The sequence below is a fragment of the Paramormyrops kingsleyae genome, chromosome 5 (assembly GCF_048594095.1).
Source record: "Paramormyrops kingsleyae isolate MSU_618 chromosome 5, PKINGS_0.4, whole genome shotgun sequence".
Lineage (NCBI taxonomy): Eukaryota > Metazoa > Chordata > Actinopteri > Osteoglossiformes > Mormyridae > Paramormyrops > Paramormyrops kingsleyae.
This window is the reverse complement of record NC_132801.1, coordinates 5,022,501-5,046,179: the sequence shown is the minus strand read 5'-3', so window position 1 is coordinate 5,046,179 and position 23,679 is coordinate 5,022,501. Positions and strand designations below refer to the sequence as shown.

Genomic DNA, 23,679 nt, shown 5'->3' with positions numbered 1-23,679 from the left:
ACTTCACCAACCCGCACCAACGGAGTGACCTGTAACACAAAGACCAAACCAAAACCACACACACAGACCAGACAACTACGGCACGTAAAAATCCCGATGGATATTTTATGGAGTTTTTGCAGAAGGGTATTAAAGCCCACTTTTGGTTCTGGTTACCAGCCTGGTTCCTGTTGCTGCCCACAACCAGACCTCTGTGATGATCCTTTTTTTTTTTTGTTGTTTTTCTTCCCGTAGGGAATTGCAGACGACCCCCACCTGGCCCTGGCCCACCCTCTGGAATCTAAGCCCCCAAAGGAGAAGCAGGAAGACCCTTTGGGGCAGACAGACGCCCCAGAGCTCTCCATTAGGATAGGTAGAGCAGGACTGCGCTCAGGCAAGCCTCTGTCATATACCCACAAGCCCCGCCCCTTTCCCATTGGCCACGCCTTCCTCAGACCATCTGAGATGGTGTTAAAAAAAGCATGCTGGCATTGTTCACCATTGATGCATCCACTAACCTGTACTTTGATGGCTCTCTTCCTGTCTGCTTTTCCTCCTGTCCTGACGTGCTCCTCAGTCACAGTGATTTCATGCTTTATTGCCCCCCCTCTCGGGCTCTGAGTGTCCCCCATTTCGGTGCTAATGCCCCTAAATTTCCTCTAGGAAGAGCAGAGGAATGTGTGTGTGTGTGTGTGTGTGTGACACACATTGTAGTGTTTTTTCCTGCCTTCTGAAGATCACTAAAGCTGCCTTCTTTAGCGTTGAGGGGCTGATCTTTGCTTAGATGTCATCTGACTAAGCTCTTCACATCTTCCCACCTCCGGCAGTAATTAGCATTTCCCCGCCCACTAATCTGCCGCATTGTCACATGCCGTTAACTCTGTCAAGTGGGAAAATGCTCCCGTTTGATTAATATGGGAAGGCTTTTCTTCACATTGCTCTGGAGGCACGCCATTTACTTCTGCCTGAGCTCTTAATTAGCTAATGAGGCCTGACAGGGATGTTGATTGAATTCTGACTGCTCTGAAAAATCCCCACGTTTCTTGAAAGCTTGCCTTGGAGGCTCTTATTTTGTCGTGTAAATATGTTCCATAAACATTTAGAATTAAAATATGAATCTGGTTAATACTTCATTAGGTAATGAATACAGATGCCAGCTTTAATTATTCCAAGCCCCTGAACAATTAAATAACTGATACATTTGTTCACATCTTTTTTGCCCAGGGTGCACAGTGAGTGCATGAATTTGTCCGTTTCACACAAATAAGTACGTGTGACAGTCTGGCAGAGCCTGGTAAGTTGGAAAGTAAATGTGGTTGAACGAACCCCTGCAAGGACTGGACCCGCTATGGGGCTGGTCTGCGGCTCAGCAAGTTTGGATGTTGTAGCTGTTAGCAGAAGGTCATTGGTTCAAATCCCAGAGTGGGCGGAGTGGCTTATCCAAAGCTGGCGCGGGGTGCGTGGCCGGCTCCCCGCGTCAGGTGCTAGCCCCCGGCAGCTGCCCCCCTAATCTAGGCCACAATGGGAAGGCCGTTTCGTAGCTCATTTTCGGGGGGGGGGTTATCCCGGCTCAGTTTGCCAGATTTATTTACCCATGATACATTTCTGGCAGACACGTGCGCCTCTCAGCACTGCTGATTTCCTTGCCCCCTTTCTGGATCTTGCTGCCCCCCTCCTTCTCCACCATTCTTTCCCGTTTCCCGTCTCATGATTCGCCTTCCTAAGCCATCACTGGAACTGCTGGCCCCCCAATGCATTTGCTCAGCTGATGTGTGGTATATGATTGGACGGCTCGGCCACCTCTCTGTCCAATCACTCGTCCTTTTGTTCATCCATTTTATTTGGTGCGTGCGTGTGAGATTTAGATACGTTCAGACAGCAGCATGGGTGATTGGAGCTCTGATGAGTCTAGGTAGGACAGCCTGATGTGGGGTTGGGGGTTCGAATCGAATCTCTCTTCCGTGTGAGGAGTCTGCATGATCTACTTGTGTTGTCTGGGTGTCCTCCCACATAAGAAGACATGCAGTCAAGCTAAGTGGATGTCAGTCCAGTCTATAGCGTTGTGTTTCTGCCCTGTGATGGACTGGCATCCCTTCCAGGGTGTCCCCTATGCTGCCTGAGATGGGGTCCAGATTTCCCTGCAGCCCTGACCAGGATAAACAGCTTGAAGATGGATGTATATATTAAGATAAACCCTTACAGCTAGGCTGTGACTTATAGTACAGTTCTAAGCATCGTAGTGGGGATGAATGTGTGTAGCGTAATCAGAGCACTGTTTAGGGAAATCAGTCACTGGTCAGGATGGCTGGCGGATCGTCAGGGACCCTGCAAAACCAGAGACAAAGTATGGGGTCCTCGCCATGGAAACCAAGCCCCCTGGTGCCGTCTCCCAGATATGTTGCGTAAGCACAAATCAAATTGAGCGTCCATCCATCCGTGTGCTCTCTTGTAGAAATAACTGGAATTATTTATGGTCCATCCATCCATCCATCATCTGCCGCTTGTCCGGGGTTCGGGTCGCGGGGGCAGCAGCTTCAGTAGAGGCACCCAGACCTCCCTCTCCCCAGATAACCCCACCAGCTCCTCGGGGGGGACACCGAGGCGTTCCCAGGCCAGCCGAGAGATATAATCCCTCCAGCGAGTCCTGGGTCTGCCCCAGGGCCTCCTCCCTGTAGGACATGCACGGAAAACCTCTCCGGGTAGCCGCCCAGGAGGCATCCGCACCAGATGTCCAAACCACCTCAACTGGCTCCTTTCGACGTGAAGAAGCAGCGGTTCTACTCTGAGGCTCTCCCGGATATCTGAACTTCTCACCCTATCCCTAAGGGAGAGCCCAGACACCCTGCGGAGAAACCTCATTTCGGCCGCTTGTATTCGCGATCTCGTTCTTTCGGTCATTACCCATAGCTCATGACCATAGGTGAGGGTAGGGACGAAGATGGACCAATAGATCGAGAGCTTGGCTTTTTGGCTCAGTTCTTTCTTAGCCACGACGGACCGGTTAAGCGCCTGCAGAACTGCAGACGCCGCTCCGATCCGTCTATCCAGCTCCCGATCTCGCCTACCCTCACTCGTGAACAAGACCCCGAGATACACCTCCACTTGAGGCAGTACGTCTTCCCCAACCCGAAGAGGGCAAACCACCCGTTTCCGGCTGAGAACCATGGTCTCGGACTTGGAGGTGCTAATCCTCATCCCTGCCGCTTCGCACTCGGCTGCGAACCGCCCCAGTGCATGCTGGAGATCCCCAGCAGATGAAGCCAACAGGACGACATCGTCTGCAAAAAGCAGCGAGGCAATCCTGAGGTCACCAAACTGGACACCCTCGACACCTTGGCTGCGCCTAGAAATCCTGTCCATAAATATTATAAACAGGACCGATGACAAAGGGCAGCCCTGGCGGAGCCCAATACGCACCGGGAACACGTCCGACTTATTGCCGGCAATGCGGACCAAGCTTCTGCTCCATTCGTACAGGGACCGGATCGCCCACAACAGCGGACCCCGGACCCCATACTCTCGAAGCACCCCCCACAGAGCACCTCGGGGAACCCGGTCGTAAGCCTTTTCCAAATCCACAAAACACATGTAGACTGGATAGGCAAACTCCCAGGCCCCCTCCAGTACCCTTGCAAGGGTATAAAGCTGGTCCAGTGTTCCACGACCAGGACGAAAACCGCATTGTTCCTCCTGAATCCGAGATTCGACTATCGATCTCACCCTCCTCTCCAGTACCCCGGAATAGACTTTCCCAGGGAGGCTGAGAAGTGTGATCCCCCTGTAGTTGGAACACACCCTCCGATCCCCTTTTTTAAATAAGGGGACCACCACCCCGGTCTGCCAATCCAGCGGCACTGTCCCTGACCTCCACACGCTGTTGAGAAGGCGTGTCAGCCACGACAGCCCCACAACATCCAGAGCCTTCAGGTACTCCGGGCGGATCTCGTCCACCCCCGGGGCCCGGCCACCACGGAGTTGTTTAACCACCCTGGCCACCTCAGCCTCAGTGATGGGCAAGCCCCCCCCAGCACGCTCGGGCTCTGTGCCCTCAGATGTCTCAAAGGCAGTGTGCGTAGATGTATTTGAGGCAGGGTTGAGGAGGTCCTCAAAGTACTCCTTCCACCTCCGGGTGATGTCCCCAGGTGAGGTCAACAGCCCCCCCCCCCCCACTATAAATAGTAGGAACCAGGAGCTGCTTCCCCCTCCTGATACTCCGGATGGTTTGCCAGAACCTTTTTGAGGCCGACCGAAAGTCACTTTCCATGGCCTCACCGAACTCCTCCCACGCCCGGGTTTTTGCATCTGCGACCGCCCAAGCCGCGTTCCGCCTGGCCCGCCGGTACCCGTCAGCTGCCTCCGGAGACCCCCGGGCTAATAATTCCCGGTAAGCCTCCTTCTTCAGCTTCACGGCCCCCCTCACCTCTGGTGTCCACCATCGGGTACGGGGGTTACCGCCACGACAGGCACCGACCACCCTGCAGCCACAGCTCCGTACGGCCGCTTCCACAATGGAGGTCCGGAACAGTGTCCATTCAGACTCAATGTCCCCAACCTCCCCCGGCATGCAGTTGGAATTCTGCCAGAGGCACGAGTTAAAGCTCCAGCGAATAGGAGCCTCTGCCAGACGTTCCCAGCAGACCCTTACTATGGGCTTGGGCCTACCAGGTCTGACCGGCTTCCTCCCCCGCCACCTGAGCCAACTCATCACCAGGTGGTGATCAGTTGACAGCTCTGCCCCTCTCTTTACCTGAGTGTCCAAGACGGAAGGCCGCAGATCAGACGATACAATTATAAAATCGATCATCGACCTTTCGGGCTATGCCCGGCCGGGCCCCACGGGCCAAGGCCCGGCCACCAGGCGCTCGCCAACGGGCCCCTCCCTCAGGCCTGGCTCCAGGGTGGGGCCCCGGTGACCCTAGTCCGGGCAAGGGAAACGGGACTTTGTCTACAAGAGACCGTGTGCTCTCTTGTAGAAATAACTGGAATTATTTATGGTGAGTTAGTGAATATAGGAGTCTGCGGTGTAGTGTGAGGTGAGAGAGTTGGCTGGGGACCGAATGACAACATCCCTCCCCTGTTTGTCGCCCCCTCCTGTCCATTTTGGTTCACTGCACATTGAGTTCACAAACATACACTGGGCAGGCCCGTCCGAGGAGCATGGAAGATGGATTCAGCCGCTCCAGTGGTGATTTGTGAGCACAGCTACGCCGAGGGCTGCCCCCGGTGGCAGTGAACATGTCCATTTTTAAACCCACCGGTGTCTTGTTTACAGGGGAACTTCCCAGTGGACGCCCTCCGTCTGCTGGTACCACAGTCAGAAGCCCTGGTTTTGAATTTTAAGGTTCCTGCTTTCATGGCTGTTACGGATCTCTACCTGTAACCGATAAAAACGGCAGGGCGAACCATTTAAATTAATTACCTAGAGATATTACATCCTCTTAACCTGACAATCACATTATTGAGATCCAGTTTATAAATGGTGCATCATTTTGATCTAAATCACAATCGACTTTACCTACCCTAAAAGAAAGGGGGCGGGGCTACTTGGCACAAACGACACGCCCATGTGACCAAGGCAGCCAATGGGACGCGAGCTCTCGGAGGGTCAATGGTAGCGCTGTAGCTGCCAGAAAGGCATCGTCTCTGTATTTAAAAGCTGTATTGAAGCTAACAGTTTAGCTAGCCAAGCTGTCGTGTGCACGGTGGCGTTGGCTGTAAACGGCCTGTAGAGGATTGAGCGATGGGGGGGGGGGTGACCATCGTGATGGGCCTCATTAAACCTCCCTCTGAGCAGCAGCACCTAAATAATTCAGCCGTAAATCCGTCTGGCCTGACTTTGTGACCTTCTTAAGTGAACGGCTTAATTAACGGGGGTAATTAGCCGCAGGTGGCCTCACTCGGCCGGTTCCTGTCTTTCAGGCTGGTATTTAAGCCCAGCTGGGCGGAGGCTTTGATGGGCGCCCCGGGCGGAGCGGGACGCCTCTGCAAGGTCACCGGCGCCTGGACAAGCCCCCGCCCCCGCCCCCCCCGTCCCGGCTGTGTTAGTCATATCCCACCCTGTGGTGGGGGGGGGGTACATTTTCACACACAGTATCACCAAATATTTAACAGGAGAATAACATTGGTGACATTAACCTCGGGTGATGGGGGGGGGGGGGGGGGGTGCAGTGTGGCTCAGCAGGTTAGGACTCAGAAGTTCACTGGTTCAAATCCCATGATTGGCTGAGGGGTTTCTCCACGACCACGTGACCCCAGTTGCCCCGGAGACCGTCTGGCCCAGCTGTGTCAGCTGTACGTCACTTCCGTCTCTTTAAAGGACAGATCTAAATCTTAAGATGGGGTAAGTTAAAATAGTTAAGCGATTAATAATCACCCCACTTTGTGAAACAACGGTCTGCCTCTTAGGGTTTGTTCTAAAAGCACAGAATTCCATGCATACATCGGTTCACGTTCTACAGACACTCCTGTCCTAAGGGGGCGGGGCCATACCTGTTTCCAGAGATGCAAACAGAACAATTGAAAAGGGACAGAAAACTTACAAGCCTCGAACCCCAGAAGCTCCTCCCAGCAGGGAAGATCTCTTCCTCCTGGATGTGGCCCAGCTGGCCCTGTACATCCCCCAGTTTGCCCATTAACGCCAATTTGGCGTTAATTGAGGCATATGAGGGCCTAGAGCTGGTGATCAGTCACCATGGTGACGGAAGCCTCAGCGCCATGAAGTTACTGTATGTCTCGCTGCGGGAAATCTGAGGATACTTAGGTGGCGCCGTTGGCAACACGCAGCAATTAAGACCGTCGAGAAGGACAGATGTGAAGCGTAATGAGATGGGATGTGGAGAGGAGAGGGAAGCTGGATGTGGCATAAACATAGCCGGGTGTGGGAGTTTACCGCGGTATTACAGAGCCGGGTGTGGGAGTTTACCGCGGTATTACAGAGCCGGGTGTGGGAGTTTACCGCGGTATTACAGAGCCAGGTGTGCGTGTGGGAGTTTACCGCGGTATTACAGAGCTGGGTGTGGGAGTGGGAGTTTACCGCGGTATTACAGAGCTGGGTGTGGGAGTGGGAGTTTACCGTGGTATTACAGAGCCGGGTGTGCGTGTGGGAGTTTACCGCGGTATTACAGAGCTGGGTGTGGGAGTGGGAGTTTACCGTGGTATTACAGAGCCAGGTGTGCGTGTGGGAGTTTACCGCGGTATTACAGAGCTGGGTATGGGAGTGGGAGTTTACCGTGGTATTACAGGGCCGGGTGTGGGAGTTTACCGCGGTATTACAGAGCTGGGTGTGGGAGTTTACAGCGGTATTACAGAGCTGGGTGTGGGAGTTTACCGCAGTATTACAGTATTACCGCTCCTGTTGACCAGTGAGGAGGCCTCAGCTGTTCTTGCTTGTGTGTCACTCTGGTAAAATCCGGAACTTACTGGCATGATCCCTAGATTTGTTTCCATCAAAGACCGTTAGTTGAAAAGTTACAGGTCCTCGTTCAGACAGGTGGAAAAGGGCAATGAGAACCAACTTCTGGCACCCAAACTTGGTTCTCCACACCAGCTGAGATGTGCTCCACCCCCATATACCTGGATCCCTGACCCTCTCTTGATCTCTGCTGGTGTTCCTCCCATCAGCTGAAATCTGCATCCAGACATTTATCTAAAGCGACTTAGAGTAGAGGTGAAGGTTGTAACATACATATGCTCCTTGGGATTTGAACCCACAACCTTTGTGGTGTTAGCACAGTGTTCTACTTGCGGAGTGCAGGAGCATAAACAGGGGGTATAAATACGTATTCTCTGATGTTCCACCCTCCATGAGCCTCATGTGTGCTTGGGCCGCCTCTCTCGGGGATAGTGCTGCACTGACCTCAGCTGATGTGACTCACTGGTGTTTGGACGTTGGAGACCAAACTCTGAGCAGGCAGTGGTGGGATTTCTGCTTGGCGTGTCTGTCATTGTCGGTAGGCTCCTAACGGTGGGTCTTTGGGGGGGCCACTGACAGCACGGAGTGACAGATGAAGAGACTGGAGGCTTAAGGATCCCACTGCGGTTGATTAATGATAGTCGGGCCGCATAAAGATTCCGGGAAGTGAAGTCCAGCTCCATCTAGCTAATCCGCATTCCTGTGTGTGCCGTGCTAAATCCCCACCTCTAACGGAGCGTTGGGCTGCTCCTGGACATGTGGTTACTGGAAGAAGCTGGAAATGCCAACCTCTGAGAAGTCCTGCCCCTCAGTGTCACATGGGATTGGAAGATCACAGAAGATCAGGCGATAAATCCTGGAAGGAATTCTGGCTAATTGGATTCCAGTGGGGGACTGGTGTGTGAGCTCAGGAATGTAGCTATTGAGATTCCAGTGGGGGACTGGTGTGTGAGCTCAGGAATGTGGCTATTAGGATTCCAGTGGGGGACTGGTGTGTGAGCTCAGGAATGTGGCTATTGGGATTCCATTGGGGGACTGGTGTGTGAGCTCAGGAATGTGGCTATTGGGATTCCAGTGGGGGACTGGTGTGTGAGCTCAGGAATGTGGCTATTGGGATTCCAGTGGGGGACTGGTGTGAGAGCTCAGGAATGTGGCTATTGGGATTCCAGTGGGGGACTGGTGTTTGAGCTCAGGAATGTGGCTATTGGGATTCCAGTGGGGGACTTTGTGTGTGAGCTCAGGAATGTGGCTATTGGGATTCCAGTGGGGGACTGGTGTGTGAGCTCAGGAGTGTGGCTATTGGGATTCCATTGGGGGACTGGTGTGAGAGCTCAGGAATGTGGCTATTGGGATTCCAGTGGGGGACTGGTGTGTGAGCTCAGGAATGTGGCTATTAGGATTCCAGTGGGGCACTGGTGTGTGAGCTCAGGAATGTGGCTATTGGGATTCCAGTGGGGGACTGGTGTGTGAGGCTCACTGGGGTTTGTTTGGCCTGGTTGTCTGCATGATTGGTGCCCCGCTGCCCACAGCAGACCTGGGAAAAAGCGCTTCACGGACCGGGACTGTTTTTACTGGCCCATGCCATCAGTAAAATGAGAAAAAAAAAAAAAACGGTGAAATTTTATGTTCCCCTGAATAATGTGAAGTACAGTTAGTACCTCCAAGCGGCATGGAAAAGAGAGCTTCTGCAAACAGTTAGATAAACTGATTCTGAATGTAGGTGTTTTAAAAAACATGGGATGTCAAAAACATGAGACAAATCTTCTATGGTAGCTTATCATCATTAAGAGATGACCTCCATCGCCAAGGCAAAGCTTGGATTACTACAATGTAAATGTCTCACATGATGTAATAATATACACCTGTCCCCATGTCCCTGCATCTAGCAGCATTGCTGGGGGGTGTCGTACGTTGGGTCCACACCGGCCCTCTTTCTGGAAGGTTCTTTGATGTCCTTCTTGCCCGCAATCCCTTTCTTCCAGAAATAGATGTACCACAATGATCCCATTCATGCCTTCCGACTTTCCACTCTGCGGCTTATTAATCAGCGTTTATGCCCATACCCCCCCTGAGTGAAATCCTCTCTAAAAGGATCAAAGGACTTTTCTTTCCTTTTTCAGTCAGAACCTCCCTCCCTGTTTTCTTTTGAAACGTTCCATTTTGCACGCCTGCCCCCTGCCCCCATCTGCCAGGCACCTGTGGTGGTTTTCAAGGGTTTGACTGACCGCCGTCAGCCCAGTGCATTCTGGGAACACCTCACCATGTCCAGGTCCACCCCTCCTATTATTGATGGTGATGAGGGCAATTAATTATCATTAATAATAGTAGTTAATATTATTATTCCTCCATCATCTGTGATTATCCTGGTGTGGGGAGGGGGCACCTATCTGGGACACCATAGTCAGGGTGCTGGTTCATTACTGGGCAAATGCACTCACAACACGTGATTTTTCGAGACACTGGTTAGGCTGATGGCATGTCTGGACTCCGGGGGGATCTGGAGAACATAGAAGGAATCTACACAATACTCACAGAATGGAGGCGGGATTCGAACCTACAGCCCTGGAGTTGTGGGGTTAAAACCCGTGGTGTTTGCCCTGTGATGCACTGGCATCCTGCTTCTCTGTCCTAGTGCATCCTGGGAAAAGCTGCAGACTCTCTGGAAACCGGTACCAGATAAACGGCCACGGAAGCCGTAAATCAAAATGAATATTCTCTCAAGTAAATAAAAATAAAATAAATGTCCAATAGCGTGCACATTTATAAAATTATCTGTACCTTTGAGTACCAGTTTTTCTGAGTATAACTGTGCTCGCGTGCGTAGTGATCCGCCACTTTCTGAATGCTGCTTGGGCGGAGCACACACACACACACACACACACACTAAAGTTCTGCATTTGCTGCATTTGTTCGGTACATATGCGTACTGAACCGAAAGACCCGTACCGAACACAAATACATGTACCATTACACTCCTGATGATTGGATGGATGGATGGATGGATGGATGATTGGATGGATGGATGGATGGATGTTGGTTTGAGAATAAGTACGAGTGACATGGGACCTTGTTCCTACGTTGTATGTCTGTATGTTGTGCAGCTTATGTGGAAAGTTGCATGGCAGTGACTGTGTCGATCTGCCCCCGCCAAGGTACATGGCAGTAACTGTGCCGATCTGCCCCCACCAAGGTACATGGCAGTAACTGTGTCGATCTGCCCCCACAAGTCGGTCACATTAATGGGGACCTTCAGTGACCAGTACACTCCCCACTCTGAAACCAGACTTTTCTTTCCCACCATACTGGCCTGATGGGGGAATTGCATTTAAATGAAGATAGAAATGTACCACGATTGATTTAGAAAACAGAATTCGATGTACTCTGTGTTCTGTTACACTCTCTTGCAATTATTTTCAGCTTAATTCAGCTTCAGACCTATATTTTAATCAATTTGAACATTATTAAAAGAAAAAAATGCATTTGGTATGCATTATTTTTTTTTTTATTATCTATTAAATAAACCTGCCCCCCCCACCATGATGGTTTAACCTGCTATGTGCTTCTGCATTGAAATGAGCTCTCAGACCAGATCATGTGTACGATTAAGACGCCCCATGTCACACCATGGAAGGTGGGCAGTTTGGGGCTGGGGGGGGGGTGAGATCTCTCGTTGCCTGGCAACCGATTTTGGCAGGTGAAGACAGGTGAAAATGGTGAAGCTGGGCTGTACGGGTGAGATTCAGCTGAGAGCGTGCTCACCGGTAGAGGAGATGAGAGGAAGAGGAGTGCCCAGGCCAATGATCAGCGTCACGCCCCAGTTGCTGCCGCCCTCTTCAGATCTCCTCAGATGCGACTTGACGGCCGTGGCGTGTGACTGGAGCTCGAGTGCCTGTGAAAGGTGGCAGGGGGGTGACAAACGGGGCTCTGACACATTTTTCTGCGTGTGTCGCCATGTCTTTGTGGATGTTCCATGTGTCACTTCCTGTCTCCCGTTTCCCGTCAGTCTCATGCTCCAGGGTCCTGCCAATTCTATACCCTTCGGGCGACTTTCGGACCCTAAAGACACTAAAATTATAACAGCCACATTTCTGAATAAACCGCCTCAGCCTATTTCCCCGACAAAGACAATAATCACCCATTAGTGGTGCGGTGTCATCTTAACCGGCCTCCCCCATGCGGGTGAAGTTAGCTGTGTTTTCATATGCGTCTTTGTGAATTCAGGGATCTGATGGCAGATTCAAGGGGGTGCGGTCCAGATCCAACCATGGATAGCTGACTGGGGACCTGTTTGGGCAGCCAGATCGGTGTCATGATGATGGATGGAGGTGCCGACTCTTGCAGATGCTCCCAACCCCCAGGGCCATAGTTGATGCGTCTCAATGGGGAGTAGGCTGGCCCGGTCCTGGTGGGGACCAGACTGTCCTGGGCCGGCCTGGTCCTGTTGGGGTCAGACTGTCCTGGGCCGGCCCGGTCCTGGTGGGGGCAGACTGTCTTGCGCCGGCCCGGTCCTGGTGGGGGGCAGACTGTCTTGGGCCGGCCCGGTCCTGGTGGGGGGCAGACTGTCCTGGACTGGCCTGGTACCACTGAGACTTGTTGGTGGAGATGGGAAGGCTCTGTCTGTGAGGAGCACTGGTGAGGAAAATGAGGATGAGGATGGCTGGGTGGTTTGGCAGAGGCTTTTAAACCAGTTTTAACTGTAGGACATGTCAGTTTAGAGCAACAGACAGATTATGAGTCTTTGGGAAGCTGTTTTCATCCAACACTGTCATGGACAAGATGCACATAGACGTGGGCAATCAGGGAAGAGGCCACTTGTTGGTGGCTCTCTGTGAGAGTGGTTCATTTCTTTCTTGATCTGATGGATGAATGTAAATGAAGGCAAGATTGATGTTGGTAAATTACATTAGTAGTGTAGCTTGCTTTGACCTGGGTTTGAAGGTGAGGAGGTGGAGGAGGAGGTGAAGCAGGCACAGCTACAGTTCAGCCCCCCCCCGTTCCTCTGTGATGGCTTGGGATTTATAAGGTCCCACCTCTGGTCTCCATCCAGTCCACTCCCAGTTTCTTCTCCAAGTTACCCTTTGCCCCTCCCCATTTCCCCAGATCATCCCAATCGTCACTCTTTGTACAATGGGACCTTGGTGTGACGATCAGTGGGGCGTCTGTACCTCTTTCCTCATTAGCGCCCCTCCCCCCCAGCGGCAGTACTAAGAGCCATTCTCTGCATCATCTTCATTTGGCTCCATGGCTGTTCGTTTTTAGTTGCTTACACCACAGTCGTAAGGGGATGCATTCACGTCACCCATCAGGGACGTAAGGGGATGCATTCACGTCACCCATCAAGGTCGTAAGGGGATGCATTCACGTCACCCACCAAGGTCATAAGGGGATGGATTCACGTCACCCACCAAGGTCGTAAGGGGATGCATTCACGTCACCCATCAGGGACGTAAGGGGATGCATTCACGTCACCCACCAAGGTCATAAGGGGATGGATTCACGTCACCCACCAAGGTCGTAAGGGGATGCATTCACGTCAAGGTCGTAAGGGGATGGATTCACGTCACCCATCAGGGTCGTAAGGGGATGCATTCACGCCACCCATCAGGGTCGTAAGGGGATGCATTCACGTCACCCATCAGGGTCGTAAGGGGATGCATTCACGCCACCCATCAGGGTCGTAAGGGGATGCATTCACGTCACCCATCAGGGTCGTAAGGGGATGCATTCACGTCACCCATCAGGGTCGTAAGGGGATGCCTTCACGTCACCCATCAGGGTCGTAAGGGGATGCATTCACGTCACCCATCAGGGTCGTAAGGGGATGCATTCACGCCACCCATCAAGGTCGTAAGGGGATGCATTCACGTCACCCATCAGGGTCGTAAGGGGATGCATTCACGTCACCCATCAGGGTCGTAAGGGGATGCATTCACGCCACCCATCAGGGTCGTAAGGGGATGCATTCACGTCACCCATCAGGATCGTAAGGGGATGCATTCACGCCACCCATCAGGGTCGTAAGGGGATGCATTCACGTCACCCATCAGGGTCGTAAGGGGATGCATTCACGCCACCCATCAGGGTCGTAAGGGGATGCATTCACGCCACCCACCAGGGTCGTAAGGGGATGCATTCACGCCACCCATCAGGGTCGTAAGGGGATGCATTCACGCCACCCACCAAGGTCGTAAGGGGATGCATTCACGCCACCCATCAGGGTCGTAAGGGGATGCATTCACGCCACCCATCAGGGTCGTAAGGGGATGCATTCACGCCACCCACCAAGGTCGTAAGGGGATGCATTCACGCCACCCACCAAGGTCGTAAGGGGATGCATTCACGTCACCCATCAGGGTCGTAAGGGGATGCATTCACGCCACCCATCAGGGTCGTAAGGGGATGCATTCACGCCACCCATCAGGGTCGTAAGGGGATGCATTCACGCCACCCATCAGGGTCGTAAGGGGATGCATTCACGTCACCCATCAGGGTCGTAAGGGGATGCATTCACGCCACCCATCAGGGTCGTAAGGGGATGCATTTACGCCACCCATCAGGGTCGTAAGGGGATGCATTCACGCCACCCATCAGGGTCGTAAGGGGATGCATTCACGCCACCCATCAGGGTCGTAAGGGGATGCATTCACGTCACCCATCAGGGTCATAAGGGGATGCATTCACGCCACCCATCAGGGTCGTAAGGGGATGCATTCACGCCACCCATCAGGGTCGTAAGGGGATGCATTCACGCCACCCATCAGGGTCGTAAGGGGATGCATTCACGTCACCCATCAGGGTCGTAAGGGGATGCATTCACGCCACCCACCAAGGTCGTAAGGGGATGCATTCACGTCACCCATCAGGGTCGTAAGGGGATGCATTCACGCCACCCATCGCCCAGAAGCTGTCTCTGATCCTGGTTGTAGGCATCACTCCCTTCACGGATCGCTGGGGTGGAGTTTAGCCAGTAGGACATGGAGGGGTGTGAATATGAAGATTGTTCCGATTGTGAGATATGCAGGTCGCTTCAGACGGGGGGGCTGCCCAGCCCACGGATTATGTGAGAATAATGGGGATGCGGGTGTTAGCTGTAAGATCCCATGACGCCTGTCTGAGTGCTGCCTGGGACCCCTCCCCACAGATAAGCTGGAGAATGGGGATGTGTATCAGCGGCGCAGAGGCCCCCAGGTCAGCGCGCCGGGGGACCCAGATTCGGCCTCCAGCCCCCTGGAGCGTGAGCAGCCGGGCAGGGCAGCCAGCAGCTGGCGGCGCATCCTGCTGCTGATCCTGGCCATCACCATCCACAACATACCCGGTACGCCCCCCTACCGCCCGCCGCCTGTCTGCTCCCTCCAGCTGCTGATCCTGCTTCCATCCATCTCTCCCTCTCCTTCCTCTTCCTCTGTCCCCTTCTCCTCTTCTTCCTCTTCTCTGTACTCTTCCCTCTCCTTCCTCTTTCTCTGTCCCCTCCTCTTCTTCCTCTTCTCTGTACTCCCCTCTCCTTCCTCTGTCTCCTCCTCTTCTTCCTCTTCTCTATACTCACATCTCCTTCTTCTTCCTCTGTCCCCTTCTCCTCTTCTTGCTCTTCTCTGTACTCTTCCCTCTCCTTCCTCTTTCTCTGTCTCCTCCTCTTCTTCCTCTTCTCTGTACTCACATCTCCTTCCTCTTTCTCTGTCTCCTTCTCTTATTCATCCTCTTCTCTGTACTCACCTCTCCTTCCTCTTCCTCTGACTCCTCCCCTTCTCCGTACTATTCCCTCTTCTTCCTCTGACTCCTCCTCTTACTCCTTCTCTTCCTCCACCCCTTCTCCATACTCTCCCCTCTCCTTCCTCTTCCTCTGTCCCCTTCTTTTCCTCCTCCTCCTCCCCCTCTTGTTACTCTCCATAAGAACACCTCTCTTTGCTGGTCCGTTTATTTCACTCACTTCTGGTTCAGCACTAATTGATTTTTCCCTCTACCCATGAGGACTTTCTTCTCGTAGCTTAATGAGCCGATGCCAAACTTCCCTTGGTGAGGTACAGTGTCTCTCTAAGGATTCCGCTCGATCTGTTGTGGGAATGAGACACAATGGACGCGCCGTAAACGCTCTTAACGAGATGGCCGCCAATTTGGCTGAGGATTTAATTAGCAGTCAGACATGAGACAGGTGAGTTATATACCTCAGCAGTCATGCTACGCCCCAGTCCCAGCCACTGTCTCGCATTTCCGTATCACCAGAATGAGACACGTCACCCCCTGCTGGCAGCCAGGATATTTACAGCCTAAATTCTGCATTGGCCTGGTCCTGCCGGGACCCTCTTCTGAGGATTAGAACCCCTCCCCAGCCCTAACCTTAACCATAAGTAACCAAACAAAAAAGACTCTTGGCATTTTTACTTCTTTGATCGCTGTCACAGATCTTTGTGGGGACCTGGAAAATGGTCCCCACAATGTCAAAATAACAGGTTTTTAGTATATTGGGGGAGGGGGCATTTGGTCCTTACAATGTAATATAACCCTAATTCTCACACACACACACACACACACACACACACACATTTATCTATCCTCTGTATGGCCTTTAAGGACACAGATTTAAGGGTTGTAAAGGTTGTAAAATTAAACATTGGACTAATTATAAAATGAGTTTATATAAACTTTATCATTATATGAAATATAAATAAAGCCAACATTTAGTCATAAGATAAGATGAATCCCTCAAAGGGAAGTTTTGGGGTTACAGCTGCAGTTCTAAGCAGCATCAGAGAACAGACCAGCCACCAACCAAATGGCAGCCATAGTCTCAGACCTGAGGTTGTACTGTACGATTCGATTAATCTACTGATTTACTCTGAAGATTCAGATTGCAGTTGGTGCAAAGCAGGAATCAATATACCATTGCAGGCTGTACAATCAGTCACACAAAACGTGAGTCTGATTCACAGGCAGTGCAAAGACACCAGGGGATCCGCTGAAATCCACACGCGCTCAGGATGAACATGCAGACTCCGCACACACTGCGCAAAACAATCATCATCATTCTTGCTATTGGCTCATTCGTAGGCCGTGGGGCGAGTTTGTGAGGAATTAAACAAAAATGAGAGAGGTGTGGAAATGTTTTGTCTTCCACAAAGACGATTATGAGCAAAAGCGAGTGATTTGTTGCTGCTGCTTTGTTTATGTTGGCTGACAGCTCACAGCGACACCAAATTATCTGACAGACTGTTGGCTATATAGTTCATTTTAAACTAAAATTTCACAAAAACTTTAAATATCGCAATGTGAGCTTTTTCTAGCATCGCTCAGCCCTACTCAAAAACACACAATACAACCACAAACAAGTACTCTATGGTTATGTACCGTGTTATGTATGACGATGTGGGTAAACGACAGAGCAGACCTTCATTTTAGGGCCGATTCATTTGACATACAGGAATCGTAGAGAGTAAAATAAGCAAAATAATTTAAGTCATAGAGTACTTGTTTGTGGTTGTATTGTGTGTTTTTGAGTAGGGCTGAGCGATGCTAGAAAAAGCTCACATTGCGATATTTAAAGTTTTTGTGAAATTTTAGTTTAAAATGAACTATATAGCCAACAGTCTGTCAGATAAGTGATGAGAGACAGGCTAGGCTACTCCAAGCGACTAACTTCGCGTTATTGGGTAAGTCCGTTCAAACCCCCTTCTTCTTTTAAGATGTTTTGTCATTGCAGTCGTGCTGTGGTGATATTTTCAGTTCTGCTTTGCAATACTGACAGACGACTGCATTCTCGTTCACTTTTAATGTGAAGTGCGTCCACACAACTGATGCCTTTTCTCTTCATTCGGGACCTCATCCTGCACGTCTGCCTTCCGCTGTATTGCAGAGTAATCGGGAAGGAAAATTTTTAGTAAATGATTTTTAATAATTGAGTAACTGAGTTTAATCGAGTAATTGTGGCAACTCAAACAAAAGACCAGCATATGACGCCGTATTTATATGAAAAGAAAAATATGTAGAACTGAAGTGTCTCTTCTCCTAAAAACACAAAGAAGCACCTGAATAGTGAAACCAGCTTGGTTGTGCTTATTTCTACATTGCAGTGAATATAAACGGCAGTGAACATTTCTGATACATTAAGAGTAAAAGTTACGATTTGTTTCTGTTCATTTCAGAAAAGCATTTTTGTTGTCTTTGGTGTTTTTAATCCCCTATTGTGGCTCCGCACAGTTTGTACTGAAGCTTGGTTTGTTTCACTTCAAACGTGACACATTTTATCCTACCTAAAGGTAACTGTAAGGCTAACACAGACATACCGGCAAAACTGCTTACAGACAGACGTCAAGGGCGAAACCTGCTCTCTGTCTGTCAGATGGATGCATGGTTGCATTTGAAGTCAGTTAGATCAACATTATCCAATCATGCACAACTACAGTCAGCACTAACTAAAGATACTGCATCTGATTGGATGCATTTCAAATTCGTAGCTTCCTAACATTTTTGTCTATTTCTTGTGTCAACCTCATAGTTAATAATCAATTTGTAATCTCTGTAATTTGTATTTTATTATATTCTTGTTTCCTTAATGAAAATTCTTCGTTGACACATAATTTTGGTTATAGTTTGGTCCAGCCATAGTAACACCTCCCACCCCCCCCCTCCCAGTATGGCACCCTCCGGTTTGTGTGCTTACCTGTCACTGGAGGGGCTTGGTGATTTTTCCAGGCAGGCAGCTCCCTGGCCAGCTTTCCTGCCAGGTAATACTCTGCTGCCTTGGTAACCCTCAGGTGCAGGGTGGGGGGGCAGATCCCACAGAGGATGCAGCTTAAAGTGGAGAAAGAACTGAGTCTCCCCGAAATGGCCTCGCAGATTTAGGCGGGGGGGGGGGGGGACATTGCGGTAATCAGACAGCAGGTGGCGTAATGGTTAAGGAACTTAGCTTGTTTATAGTATCCACTTTCTGTGCGGGATCTGGGTGGATGACTGGTTCACCATATACCTCCTGCCTGTTATTCCCAAAAGAACCCGCCAGACTTTAAGGCTTCGGAGAAACACCAGTCTGCTTCCAGTCCATCGGCAGGCACAGAAAGCAGTGACAGACAGATACACAGACCTCTCGGGCCAGGGGCTGAATGGGCTGCAGTGTATAAAATGCCCCCTTACCACCACCCCCTGGACGGGTGAGAAGTCTCGGCCCAGCATGGCCCTGTCGCCGTCGTGAGCACGCACATGTACTGGGCTAGAGCCCATTAAGGTGGAATAAAACATCAGAGGGCACCAGTCCCGCCCACCCGCGACCGGCACTCCATCAGCAGGCTGCCGGCCGCCACTGATCAAAGCCGCTCCTTCAGATGGACTCTAATAATGGCCATCTGTCACACGGCTGCTCCCCCCCCCCGCAGTTCTACTGGGGGGGTGTCTTAGGCTAGGGTGAAATGGATGCATGCACACACACACACACACACACACACACGACAAACAGTCACACACACACACACACACAGACAAACAATCACACAGACACACACACACAGCCAAACAGTCACACACACACACAGACACACACACACAGACAAACAATCACACAGACACACACACACAGCCAAACAGTCACACACACACACAGACACACACACACAGACAAACACACACACAGACAAACAGAATCAGACACACAAACACAGACGCTCTGTTAAAAAGCTCTGTGTCTCGTTTCCTTTTACGCTCCTCAGTGTCGATGGAGGCCTGATGCTCCTTATCCGTCCTCTTTAATTCTGCCCCATTAACCTGGGTCGGGCTTCTCTGGGTCCTGTGGCTCAGCCTGTAAGAGCTGGGAGCTGTGGAGTGGGGGCGGTCATGAGACTCGAGGGTGGGGCATGTTGCCCCCAAAGAGCCCTCTCCATCTGCCTTTATTTTGGTGGGGGGCACCGTTTTAGGCTGCCCCCCCTGGGGTGCGTTTCAGGAAAACTGAAAGCCAACATCCCTCCACCAGCTTCTGCTCTTAGTTTATTATTGTTAATAAAATCACTTTCATGCAACTTTAAACAGGCTCCACCCATCCGGGCTGCAGCCACCCAATGGCCCCGCTGTCCCCCTCTTCCTCTCTTCCTTCATCCTTCTCTCCCTCCCTCCATCCCTCTGCCGGCAGTCATCCCCGCTCTCCCTCTGTCCCTCTTTCTCCTGTGGAATGAGAATCGGTGGTAGGGCTCGGGAGGGAGGCATTGTGGGATTGTTGTTCTGTCTTAGGCTTTAGGCATGAAGATGTTTTAATACTGTTACAGCGTGTTCTTACCTCACACGTACTCAGCTTGGGGAAGCAAGAGACCTCGGAGAGAAGGAAAAGAACAAGAAGAAGGGGGCACCTGCCAGAGGGATTTGAGACTGTTAAGCCCAGGATGATTAGAGAGGGGGCTTAAGGGAATGCGTGCGAGGGGCAGGGTCTATCTGCTCACCGTCTGTGAGGGGCGGGATCTATCTGCTCACCCTCTGCGAGGGGCGGGGTCTATCTGCTCACCGTCTGCGAGGGCCGGGGTCTGACTGCTCACCGTCTGCGAGGGGCGGGGTCTGACTGCTCACCATCTGCGAGGGGCGGGGTCTGACTGCTCACCGTCTGCGAGGGCCGGGGTCTATCTGCTCACCGTCTGCGAGGGCCGGGGTCTATCTGCTCACCGTCTGCGAGGGCCGGGGTCTATCTGCTCACCGTCTGCGAGGGCCGGGGTCTGACTGCTCACCGTCTGCGAGGGCCGGGGTCTGACTGCTCACCGTCTGCGAGGGCCGGGGTCTGACTGCTCACCGTCTGCGAGGGCCGGGGTCTGACTGCTCACCGTCTGCGAGGGGCGGGGTCTGACTGCTCACCGTCTGCGAGGGGCTAACTGATATTTGTTAAAAGACATTTTTTCTTCCACACTCCATCCATCCTTCCCCCCCTTCTTCCCTCTCCCTGCAGTCACCCAAAGGCCTGGCTTTCCCTCTCTTCCTCCATCCGTCCCTCCCTCTCTCTTTTCCTCACTGAGCCAGCACCGCATTTCCCCATGGCCTCGGGTGCTGGTGTCTTTTATCATTGCGGTTTCCCTCTCAACCTCTAGGCGCTCATACTCACTCGCCACAAATGCACACAACGCAAAACTTTTAAACTACACTACACACTCTCTCGCACTATCCATCCATCCATCCATCCATCCCTCTGTCTCTTCACTCAATTTTGGCCATCATGGAGTCCCCTTCCTGGCTGTCTCACTTCTTTCACAGAGTGGGGGGGGGGGCTTGTTTATCCCCATTAGAGGCTGATATCACCATGAGAAGCCGAGTGAAAAGTGAATTTATTGTCCTATAAAAACCACAAGTTATTTGTAAAGACAGGTTCAGGAAAATTACCTTTCTTTCTGTCCTTAAACAAACTTTCTGTTTTAAATCTGCCAGTGTGGTGCAGAGGCAGGTAAATAATCCCTGCTGTTTTATCAGCTGTCAAAAACCGCGTCGTGTCGCTGGTGACGAGGGCAGGGCCACCTCAGGGTGCTGAGCTGCCAGACCCCCCCGTGACCTTAGGGACTTTCAATCAGGTTGGGTAAGATCAACCCCCTTTGAATGACACAATTCATTAGCTTAGCGCTAATTCAAATTAGCCGCCCTGATGTTTACATGGCTATGAGGACGTGAACCTCAGGCTTTATAACCCTGTTCTGCTGATTTTATTGCCATGTGGTTCGTGCTCTGGTTCTCAGAGACCCGCAGACAGTCCACATTTTTACTCCACAATAATGTGGACTGTCTGGCAGGGGGCTGGGGGGGAGAAAAAACAAGAACCGTCTGTGGGTCCCTGAGAACCGGGCTGGGATGCACCGGCTTAGGGAATTGCTTGTATTTTGCTATTTAAATCTTACACCAAGATGGAAGAATGGCATTTGAGCTGGCTCCCCCACCACTAACACCTCCCGCTGTTGATTCTCACCCTCACACTGCTCAGCTCAAGGGTACAGCGGCCTCTGCAGAGTGTCTCTCATCCCCGCCTTGCCTCCCCCCCCCCCACAAGGAAGTCGCAGACATTACTGGCCAAAGCTTTCGGCACTTGCACGGAGATGAGGATCCAATTACGGAGAGCAGCCAACTGCATGCTGGGTGTTGGGGGTGGGGGGTGGGCTGGGGGCAGATTACCTGAGTGTTAATTAGTGGGGTGGTGTAAACCATGTCGCCTGTCAGCCAGCAGGGGGGGGGGGGGGGGGGGCATGGCAGACCAGGGGGTCTCAGCTTGAGTTAAGGGCATGACTCATAAACTGACTGCCTGTTCTTGGGGGAGGGGGGGTTCATGCATTTTTATGGGTGGTTGTAGCCCGTATGTCCTTGTTATTAGGGTTAGGAATGATATTACTCCGATATTATCCTCAGCCGTTCTCTGTATCTTGCAGGGATTGGGGCTGTTGACTGTTTAAGTCGGAGTGAAAATGCTCAGCGATGCTGCTGGTCTGTCCCGCCTTCCGAAAGACGACGTTTAGGTTTCCTTTTAATTCCTACGAGGAAAAAGCTTTCGGAAATGGGGAAGGAGATTCCCTCAGTGTCTCTGAAAGAACCGCGCAAAACAGTGTGATTAAATTGGCCACTCTGCTTCTGAGAGATGAGGGTGGTAATTACCCAAAAGCATTAGCGCCCAGGTTAATGTGCTTTGGGGGGGGGGGGGGGCTGAATTCATTTTTTTTTTTTTCTTTTTTTTGCCTCCCTGTGAGGTGGTTTGCTGATACGAAGGATGTGATTGACTGTACTGTTCCTGGGATGTGGCTGGTATTTTAGTTACAGGCAAAGAAAAAGTAAAAAGTTTAAATTGCCAGAAAACAACTTTGTGGGTAATTTTTCATCTGCGGAAGTCTCGGGGGGGGGGGGGGGGGTTGAACCCTTGCGACTCAAGATAAGATGTGGCTTAATAGAATATCCAGAGAATTATGGAAGATGTATTGCGAAGCATCTGGGGCCGAACAGGCAGCACGGGGGGGGGGGGGGCGCGGATCGTCCCTTAGCGAGTCACGCCGACATCCTGCCTGGGTAGCCGAGCCATGGCTACATCATCCCCCCTGACTATTGGTGGGACATAAATTGAGAAAAATTTCGAACCAACCTGTGTCTGGGATTTTTCTGCCGTCAATCATCGACAGCTCTAATCCTATTGGTTACTCACTGGGAGGCGGGAGGCTATGACCTCATTTCCATTCTCGCTTCTTTTAAGGCCAAACACAACAGAAGGGTTTAGGGTATTAGTTAGGTTTGGGAGGGTTTAGTGTAGATGTCTGATGTAATCCTATGGACAGGAGCACAGGGCCAGTGTTCCAGGGAAAATGTTTTCTTGTCTTAATCGGGTTCTCTTATCTGGAGCTGTCAAAGCTCTGTGTTTGGCTCTCGCCTCCCGCACGTGTTTGTCTTGCCCGGTTCCGATACCCTGCACAGGTGACTCTGAGCCTTGTAGTGGGAGGGGGCAGGGATGAGCCGTGCTGCAGAGGGGAGAGAGACTGAGTCCCTCAGGCCTGTAATGTCTCAGGCGGGTTTTTAGACCATTTAGGCTCAGTGTTTGACAGATCTGAACTGGATTGGTGGAAAGGTTAGTGTGGTTTGGCAGTGGTTGGGGTTGGGTTTAGTAGGCTTGTGTTCTATATTTGTTTGGCCAAATACCGATCCAGGTCAGGTGAGGACTAACTGTTTTTGGGGGGGGGGGGGGGTAGGTTGGGGGGCAGTGAGGTGAAAGTGAACTGCTCTTTTTCCCCAAGATTGAATGCTAGTGAGGATCTGACCCCACAGCCTTCTGGGGAAAGTTCATGTATCATCCTTCTTCCTCCAGCTTCCTGTCTCGGAAGTCCTGGTCACCATCCCCCCCCCCCCATCTCCCAACCCCCCCCCCCCCCCCCCCGGTGTACATTTCACATTACTAATCACTCCTGTGCGCTTGTCCTTGTTACAGAGGGTCTAGCGGTTGGGGTCGGATTCGCCGCGGCGGGAAAGACTCCATCTGCGACCTTTGACAGTGCCAGGTAGGACCCTCTCCGAGATGAACACACCCATGTCCTGCCAGCAGGGGGCATATGGGTTGAAGAAGTATAGTTACGCTTCGTCAGTATAGGACCTACATTTATATTTCTTTCTTCTGAAGAGAGCTCTGGGCTGGTCTGTGCTAGGCTCTGCTCTGTGGTTTAAAGGGGAGATTTTTCTGTATACTGCTGCCCCCCTGTGGCCATGTTGAGGTACTGTGTCCCTCCTCACTCTGCCAGTGTTTGCTTTTGAAGTATTGCCAAATGCAATAAGCAGTCTGTCACTTTCTCTGTCGGCTTTTCTGTCTCTCAGTCTCCCTGCCCAGT

The 23,679-nt window shown here is 51.6% G+C and overlaps 1 protein-coding gene across 3 annotated transcripts in view; it reads left to right on the top strand.

Moving 5' to 3' along the window:
• LOC111852246 (zinc transporter ZIP11-like) overlaps window positions 1-23,679 on the top strand; it is an 81,982-nt gene that overhangs the window by 36,882 nt on the left and 21,421 nt on the right. For 2 of the 3 annotated variants that reach the window (XM_072711941.1, XM_072711943.1), the window contains 3 exons: window positions 235-373; window positions 14,532-14,705; window positions 23,286-23,355. In XM_072711941.1, the coding sequence (XP_072568042.1) occupies window positions 235-373; window positions 14,532-14,705; window positions 23,286-23,355 (383 nt within the window). The remainder of the gene's footprint in view (window positions 1-234; window positions 374-14,531; window positions 14,706-23,285; window positions 23,356-23,679) is intronic. The other variant, XM_072711942.1, reaches the window with a different exon arrangement.